The following is a 9,220-nucleotide window of genomic DNA, read 5'->3' as shown; positions in this document are numbered from 1 at the left end:
TTTGGGTTACTGCGGCTTTAATAGCATGACCCGGAACAGCAAGTGTTTCACCGGCGCTCATAGCTTTTCTTTTCCGGTCAGGTCTCAGCAGTGGTGGGAGCGTGGAATATATCATCTGGGCTCACAAAATCACCGAAAATGAGCGTCCCCGCGTTTATCGATATAACGGAAGAAGACCAAGTACGACCCAAGTGTTTCATTACTCTTTTTGTATTATTCCTTCTGCGGATGATTCGAAAAATGGAAACTATCTAATCAGATAACGTAGCATGTTAGCTAGCTAAAATGCTAACAGTTTTTAGCCTCTGACAGGTACGGGCTGACTGTTAGCTACATGCTGGTTTGTGACACGTTGAAGTACACTATGAGTAACTAAATCGTTAAACTTGCCGTTAAAATGATTCGTGTGTGCATTAGTTGAGCTGTTTTCAGCTCAACGTATTTACGGCTATCGGTGTCACAAATGTCTTCAAAGATGTAACGTTAGCTCAGAATGCTAGCTGCTTAGCCAGACATTTAAATAAACAAAGAGTTAAAAAAAAATTGTCATCCAAAGCCTGCTAAAAAAAATATAGCCAAGAAGTTAATGTATCTAGATCCAAATTAGTTTTTTTTTCCTTTGTATTTGCATTTTTTACTTTCCCTTATTGCTGAATACAGAACATATTGTTGTGAATCAAAAAAAGACATGACGTCATGCATATGAAAAACGACATGAGGCTAAACAACAATAACATCTACATCTTTACATTATCTGCACATTATTACATGAGTGTATCACGGTACTCTTTGTGTTTTTAGGTTTCATTTAACCCCTATTATTAATCACTTCATTGTCTAACGTTACAGGCCTCAGAGCTGAGAGCCTACATCAAGTCCAAAGGAGCTGATATAGCAGAAGAGAACTCTGAGGGTGGGCTTCACGTAGATCTGGCTCAGATCATCGAGGCATGTGATGTGTGCCTCAAGGATGATGATAAAGGTAAGTGATGATGATGATGATGATGATGATGATGATGATGATGATGATGAACACCCCTTTGTCTTAGCCGTGAGCCTGAAACTGGTTCATCCAAATGCAGTGCAGTTGTTACAGCAGTCGTTCACTACACACGCTATTCCATAAATATGTCCCTTTTATGTTGGATGCAGCTGACTCTGAAACTCTCATTGCGTATTGTCCTCTCTCTCTGCAGATGTAGAGAGTGTGATGAACAGCATCGTGTCTCTGCTGTTGATCCTGGAGACAGACAAGCAGGAGGCTCTCATTGAAAGTCTGTGTGAGAAACTGGTCAAGTTCCGTGAAGGAGAGAGACCCTCCCTCAGGATGCAGCTGTGAGTCCTTATTACGTTTGACCTTTGTTTTGATGTTAGCCAAGATGGAGACTGCTGGTCTTGAGTGCTAAACATCAGGATAGAATTAACAACACTGGCAGGCAGGAAAGCAGCTCTTTTCCTGTCAAAACAAATGTCATGTGTTGAGAACTCTCTATTCAATCTCTTGACTTTCTCTTTCATGGTTTGACATCACAGGCTGAGCAACCTGTTCCATGGCATGGATGAGAACACTCCAGTGAGGTACACTGTCTTCTGTAGCCTCATCAAGGTGGCGGCCACTTGTAACGCCATCTCCTTCATCCCCACTGACCTTGATCAGGTATATCTATGCACCATGACTAACTGGAATAACTGACTTTTGCAGAGATGTCAAAAAGAAATAAAAATTTGTCTGTCACATTTTTCCGATCACCACGTGCTGCATTTTGTTTTTTCTGTTTGCAGTTGATTTATGATGTGTTTGTGCTGCTTCTCAGGTGCGTAAGTGGATTATCGACTGGAACCTGAACACAGAGAAGAAGCACACACTCTTGAGGCTGGTGTATGAAGCATTGGTTGACTGCAAAAAAAGGTAATTACATAAAGGGACAAACGTGCAAAATTCATGTTTGGTATGCACAGAAGCAGAAATATATAATAATAATGAGATTTTTTGGCCTGGGCCTAAGATTCTGTGATATCCTTCAAGTAAATGATCTCAGTACAAGAGAGTTTTCAGCAATGTATCACCTCATTTCATAGTGAGGCTGCAGCAAAAGTGATGGTTGAGCTGCTGGGAAGTTACACAGAAGACAACGCCTCGCAAGCACGTGTTGATGCCCACAGGTAAACTTGGATACTCTGTTTAACATCTGTCTAATGTAACGTACATCCCACATATATACCTTCATGCATACGTGTATACGGTATGTGTCCTGCATCTTCAGATGTATCGTCCGTGCTCTCAAAGACCCCAACACCTTCCTGATCGACCACCTGCTCACCCTGAAACCTGTTCGCTTCCTGGAGGGAGAACTCATCCATGACGTGAGTACTGAAGGATGTGCAATGCTTAAACAGATTAAAGACATTACTGGCATCATCACATATTTCCTAGAAATATCTAGTTTCTAGCCCCACTGATTGATTAAACTTGATTAATTCTTAAAAACTATGACTTTCTTATAGTCGTTAAAAACGTCGAAACCATTGTGTTTCACAACATCAGTCATTGCGACAACTCACTCAGAGTAATATCCTCTTGGGTGTGTTTTATGTGGACCTTGGATGCATTTTTGACATGTAGTTTCAGAGACGGATAAGGCAAGCGCAACCCAGTATTTAAATGCCAGCCAGTTTAAAAAGGTTGAATGGTGAGCAGCAGGAATGTTTGTCTATTACCAGCCGAGCGCACTGAGACAATGACAAAGTGTTTTTAGTAGGGTGTGTGCATGTTCTATCATGTCCAAAAGTGTTCATGAGTCAACAGGCTGGCATTCTAAAGGTTTTAATAGTGTTGCCCATTGCTCATCAAGGGCAAGATTTCTGTCTTATAATCACATTTCTCCCTCTTCTGACTCTGTTTTTCAGCTACTGACCATCTTTGTGAGTGCAAAACTAGCAGCATATGTAAAGTTTTACCAGAGTAACAAAGACTTCATTGATTCTCTTGGTAAGTAGCCATAACCTGAGATGCTGGTTGCATGACACAGTCCTACACGCACACAAACACACCTGTTTAAGAGAACAGTACACAGGTTAATCAATGAGGAGAAATGCAGCTGTAGTCTTTACATGTTGTTGATCAGTGACACATTGCATTGGAAGAGATGCAAATGTATCTCTGCTCCTGACCACATTTATAAATCAGTACTTTTGGTTTTCCCACTGTAAGAACAGAATTACTAGAGTTTATACACCTCGAACATACAGCTGAGGTTATGATGGTGAGGGGTGAGAAAATGTCCAGATCTCTAAGAGGGAAATTAAGCCTGTAATTTGAATATAATGACAAATTTGATTCCTACATGAGTTTTTCTGTACAAATACCTCTGCAGTATAAAAATGCAATTAAAAATACCATCTGAACCACCTTTTCCTATAGGAAATCACGGCATCCGTGTAATATAAAAACTGGGCCAATGCACTGTGTTCTGTTGACACAGTACAGGAATGTGTGTGTGTCAGCAGTGTGTCCCTTTCTCACTACTGAAGGCTTAGCTGTAATTACAAGCATGTGTAGGATGGACTCTCAAAACAGACCATGTGGGAAGTTGTTTGTGTTAATGGGTAGATCCCCTGACTGCATGCTCCTAAACGTAGAAACAATTATCACAGGGAAACTCCCTGAGTCAAGAGTAATCGACTGTGACTGTTTTGTGCTTAATGATCCCTGCATATTGCTCTCCAGGCCTGTCTCATGAGCAAAACATGGCCAAGATGCGCCTGCTGACATTTATGGGCATGGCGGTGGAGTTCAAGGAGATCTCCTTTGACACCATGCAACAGGAGCTACAGATCGGAGCCGATGACGTCGAGGCTTTTGTCATTGACGGTACGAGCGCTTCACCTCAAATTCATCTGAGCTGTCTGCCTTTGTTAAGTGTGTTGCTAATTTCTTACAAGCGACTAATGGGGGGGGGGGCTTCCTCTCTAATTTCACTGTCCAGGTGCATTCACTTTTAAAGCATTCTTCTGTCAGTGGTGTTTTTATTGCTTTCTATCAGAGCGTTTGCTGTCTCTTCATTCCCCTCCTTTTTCTTTCTAGCTGTTCGCACCAAGATGGTGTACTGCAAAATCGACCAGACACAGCGAAAAGTTGTTGTGAGGTAAGCGCTTTCATGCATGGTTTGACTGTTCAGCCTAAGTACATATCTGTGTTAGAGGGGCAGTGATGGTAAATGCAGGCCTGCTACCAATCCAGATCTGATGTGCTTTACCTGGATCTAGGGATGCACCGATCCGATTTTTTTCTCCTCCAATACCGATATCTGAGGTTTAGTAATTGGCCAATACCAATCCAGAAAAACAGCGCTGAATTGCCTAACGGTATGTCATGTCATATCATTGTGTGGAAAAGACTGGGATCATTCTTTTGTGCATCAGACTTGACTTAAACATTTCTTCCAATTTTTTTTTAAAACAAGCAAATATAAATGTACTGAGTTACTTATTTATTTAATATCTGTGCACCAGTACAACAATCTTAAACCAATAGCTTCTCTAGGTTGGTCAAACAACATGTAAAAAAAATATAGGTGCTTGATTAAGTTGGTTAAACTCTCGAGTTTTGACCTGAGCTCAGAGTGAGATTTTGGCGGCAGTTGGGGTGGGGATGGGGCTCTGATCTCATAAATGACACATAAATTTGTACAAATAAAAATATTTATTTAATTCAGCATTTCTAAGTGTGTGTGTGTGTGTGTGTGTGTGCGCGCGCGCTGTGTCTGGATCCCCCGCCCCTCCCCCTCCTGCTCAGTGCGTACACACAGAAGCCACCACACATCATGTAGTTGACCAATCACGTGCGGCTTGAACAGGAAAAAAAGTCGGAAAAAAGTGGCCAAGGGGGTTCCCGCTCCGGCTCCCAGGAGCTCCGATCGTTCACTTCAAAGAGCCGGCTCTAAGAAAAGTTTCGTTCGTGACCAACGCATCACTAATTCCTCTACCTGTTCCATTGTTATAAAAAATAGCGGTGAAACTTGGTGGATGTTGTCCTGGTAATTTCTCTGCGTGAGAAATACAGGGTGTGGCATGTGAACGGGTTGAAATGCGTGTGTCTCACGCAGAATGCGTGAGGCTTGAGAGCTTTGTGGTCGTGTTATATCTTGACGTTTTACCACCACCCCTTGGAACATTTACTGCGCAGCTATTGCAAGTAGCCATCGAGTTTGTAGGCTGAGATAGTTTGAAAAAGTTCCAGATAGTACTCTGTGCTGTTTGCGCATGATGCCACTCAGAGCGCCTGTTGTATAGTGTTAGAGTAAATAGATCGGCCCATTGTCACCGAATGAATTAGAATAGAATAGAATTGATATTATTGATACTGATATCAATATCAGATCGGTGCATCCCTACCTGGCTCATCTAAAACCTCCTTGATACATGATTCCAACACTTGTAAAGGGTGTTGTTCATCTGTACTGGATTAAGCATATGCATTTCATCATCTCTGAGACATTTCCATTTCCCATTCTATTATTTTGCAGTGTTTGGGACCAATGTGTCAGAATTTATTGTGAAATTTAGGACTTTTTTTGTCATAGTGGTAAACCTCTTACTGGTATTGAAAAGTAAAAACTGAAAGTGAAACTTGGCTAAAGGAGCTGAAATTCTGTTGGTGTAGAAACAAGCTGAGATTGACATTGAGGAGACTGTTTTCTTTGTCTTCTGTTCGGCCTTCTGATTTCTGTTTTTCTCATTCTTTCGGAAATTGTATCTTTATATTTATCTTTGTATCTTTATGGGCTGCCTTTGATAATCTGAACTGGATGAACCGAACTCTGAAACCCATGTTGCTAATACAAGGCTGCAAGGATTGATTCATTAGGAATAGTTTGTGTATTCCTGAATCTGGTCAAAGTCAAGGATGCTATGAGTTTATCTGGTTCTGGTCTGCAGAAAAATCGGTGTAGAAAAAAAAGAAAAAGTGTTCAGAAATTCCTTCAAGGAAATATTTTCTGTTCTTTTTAATTCATCTCTCCTCGTGGCTGTGATTTGACGTCTGTGTCATGTCTTTATTCATAGTGACATTTACTATAGCTCTGTATTTAATTTCCTCAAAGTTGGAAGACGTGACCTTGGCCCACATTTTTTTTTGTCAGTTTAACATTCTTGCCTTTCTGTTCCCACTCCAATCAGCCACAGCACACACCGCACCTTTGGCAAGCAGCAGTGGCAGCAGCTGCACGACAGCCTCACCTCCTGGAAGGCCAACCTAGCAGCCGTCAAGACCAGTCTGCAAGCCCTGTCACCTTCGGCTTAATTCCACCTTAACCCGACTGTCTAGACTGTCTAACCCGCCATTCTTTTCTGCTTTCCAAATCCTCAGACTGAAATGATCAGCTTTTATATTCATCCAATAAAAAACAGTGGAGATCACATGTGATTGCTTCTTTCTTGTTAAATAATCAAAGACTGAATTATTTTGAAGGAATGTCATAAACACAGGAAGTTGTATGATATGTCAGGGACTTCATTTGATAGACTGTTTAAAGTTTTGTGAAACAGCCAAAAATTTTACTGTGCCATTAATGTATAAATGCACATATAATCAGACAACCAACGCTGGCAGTTTCCGTATCATCTTTTCAGGAAGCCATACAGTGACTCTAATGGGGGCTCGTCCCTTTGCGACTTTCAGCATCTGGTCTTAGTTAACGGAGAGCATGCCAGTATTAGATGAGCTGTGACTTGGGGTGAGAAATAGCCTGCGGTGAAAGGGTCACTTGTCTGGGAACACATGAGATGTGACAATAGTAATGTGAACTTACGATGACCCCGTCTGCTGAGATCAGAGCTGTATTACTGCAGCATCAACACTTGAAGCTTGTGGCGCAGACTGATTCACTGCCACTACAAATTTGAAACTGTCCACCAGGTCAGTGGATACTGTTCAGCTGTAGTCAGCATGAGTCAATGTCTCTTGTGTCTGAAAAGTGGAAAAACAAGGACTTCTGAAATCCAGTTTTTAAGTTCACTTTTTCCTTCGGGGGTGGGGTGGCCGTGGCTCAGGATCAGGACCTCAGGATCAGGGCTCAGGACCGTACACTTAGAAGGTCGATGGTTTGATCCCTGGCCTCGGCAGTCTACATGTCGAAGTATCCAAGATACTGAACCCCAAATTGCTCCCAATGCTGTGCCATGGGTGTGTGAGTGTGTGTGAATGGATAACACACCTAATGAGCAGGTGGCTTTGCCGCCATACAAATGTCTGTGTGAATGGGTGAATGCAGACTTGTGCTGTAAAAGCGCTTTGAGTGGTCGTCAGACCAGAAAAGCACTATATAAATACAGCCCATTTACCTTTGCCCAGTGATGTAAAGTGCCATTTATCCCACACAAGAATTGCAAGGCACCAGTCCAGAGCATTAGGATGTGAACCCTAATGATATATGGGCAGGCATTAGGTGTAAAAGGGGTCTGATGGAGTGCTCTCCCTTTGTGATGAAATCAGCACAAAGTGACAAAGTGCAGACTACTGACATTGCACACCCACACCACAAATACACACTGCTTTTTCTGTGACTAATAAAGCCACAGCTCTGCCAGTTTAGCCCCCTCCCCATCCAGCCCTGCCACTTCAATATTTTTACTCATAGGCATTAAGAGGTGTACAGTTATTGCTGAAATGCGTTCTTTCTCCTATCATATCAGAGGTCTGCAGAGCCTCACCGCTCACCTCTGTCCAGTTGTCCACAGGCAGCAGCATCTCTGACTCTTATCAGGGGGTGTAAATCACTAAACACATACTCAGGAGCATAACCTCATCACAGCCACCCGCAAGGTGGAGCGAAGAGCAGATAGAAACTAATGTGGCCAAGGCTTAACTGAATGTTTGCAAAGCCTTACATCTCAGTTTCCATCGCTCAACATATGCTCCTTTTTCTCTGCAGGCAACTTCCCAGCTGCTCTTTCCATTCTGGACAGTGATCTCTCTCTCTCTCTCTCTCTCTCTCTCTCTCTCTCTCTCTCTCTCTCTCTCTCTCTCTCTCTCTCTCTCTCCCTCTGTCTCTTCTTGTCTCTAATTTGTCTCACTGGTTTTAAGAGACAGTTTTGTTGGATGGTCCGTCAAGTGAGATGTCCCAGATGTAAATATTGTGTGCTGTGGTTGGTTTATCTGGTGCAAATAACACGACCCCTCCTTATCGTAGTCAGATAGAGGCACGCTGTTCAGTGATGAAAAGCAAATGAGTTGATATTCCATTGGGAAGCTGAGCTGCTTAACTGGCACCTTTTTGCTCACATAGCTCAGGTTATTAGCACATGTGGAAAGTAACTGAGTATTTACTCCAGTACTGGACTTACAATTTTGAGTTACTTGTTTTTTTCTTGAGCATTTCCACTTCACTACATCTCAAAGGGAAATATTCAGCTTTTTATATATATTTATATTCAGCTTTATAACTACATTTATTTTATAGCTGCTGATAATAGTTGCTCTTCAGATTTTACAGAGAAAAAAATCTCATAAAACGCATTGTTCAAGGATCATCCAGAGGTTTCCAACCATTTTGTCTTGTGAACTCTTACAAAAAGCCAGTGTCTAATTGGGCCCCTTGTCACATTTTAGTCTATGAGTTGTCAGCTTTTTCAACAAACAGTGATTCTGACTGTGATGTTCTGGCACAGATTAATTTAAATAACTGTTAAAAGAGGCATTATTCAATATATACACTCTCTCTCTCTCTCTCTCTCTCTCTCTCTCTCTCTCACACACACACACACACACACACACACACACACACACACACACACACACACACGACACACACATGACCCCCCAGACTATGACTCCTTGGTGGGAGCCCAACCCCTTGGTTGGAAACCACCTAACCCAACTGTATACAGAGTATAGCTCCACCTCAACCAGCTACAACAGTAAAATGCTGCTTACACGTTGATTCATCAGTCAGAACAATCTACTATTGCAATATATAAAGTCAGTCAATGGCCATTTAATCTCCACAGTGAGCACTTTGTTTCCTTTGTTGACTTTGTTGTACTTTTACTTAAATATGATTTTTAACTCAAGTGCATCTGAATACTTGTTCCACCGCCGGTCACAATCCACTGTGTGAGCTGATGCATAACCATGTGAATTCCCCAGCAGTGAGACATTATTAATCATTAGAACATTGATATGGTAGTATAAGGTGGCACTATCATCTGACATCACCCTGTA

At 42.0% G+C, this 9,220-nt stretch overlaps 1 protein-coding gene across 1 annotated transcript; it reads left to right on the top strand.

Moving 5' to 3' along the window:
* The first annotated feature begins 52 nt into the window (after positions 1-52).
* eif3m (eukaryotic translation initiation factor 3, subunit M) lies at positions 53-6,419 on the top strand. Its single transcript, XM_070960542.1, has 11 exons — positions 53-180; positions 850-982; positions 1,197-1,335; positions 1,534-1,657; positions 1,815-1,909; positions 2,080-2,163; positions 2,265-2,364; positions 2,908-2,989; positions 3,728-3,871; positions 4,085-4,145; positions 6,178-6,419. The coding sequence occupies exons 1-11, from the start codon at positions 139-141 to the stop codon at positions 6,299-6,301; spliced, it is 1,128 nt and encodes a 375-aa protein (XP_070816643.1). The 5' UTR covers positions 53-138; the 3' UTR covers positions 6,302-6,419.
* Positions 6,420-9,220: the final 2,801 nt, after the last annotated feature.

This window comes from Chaetodon trifascialis, chromosome 1, assembly GCF_039877785.1.
Source record: "Chaetodon trifascialis isolate fChaTrf1 chromosome 1, fChaTrf1.hap1, whole genome shotgun sequence".
Taxonomy (NCBI): domain Eukaryota; kingdom Metazoa; phylum Chordata; class Actinopteri; order Chaetodontiformes; family Chaetodontidae; genus Chaetodon; species Chaetodon trifascialis.
The sequence above is the reverse complement of the archived record's forward strand: the minus strand, read 5'-3'. Positions and strand labels throughout refer to the sequence as shown.

Bases quoted from the DNA above. Each gene is read 5' to 3' on its own strand.
- eif3m (XM_070960542.1), top strand. From the start codon at position 139: ATGAGCGTCCCCGCGTTTATCGATATAACGGAAGAAGACCAA. The intron at 1,910-2,079 runs GTAATTACATAA...CTCATTTCATAG, and splicing joins TTGGTTGACTGCAAAAAAAG to TGAGGCTGCAGCAAAAGTGA. The intron at 3,872-4,084 runs GTACGAGCGCTT...TTTTCTTTCTAG, and splicing joins CGAGGCTTTTGTCATTGACG to CTGTTCGCACCAAGATGGTG.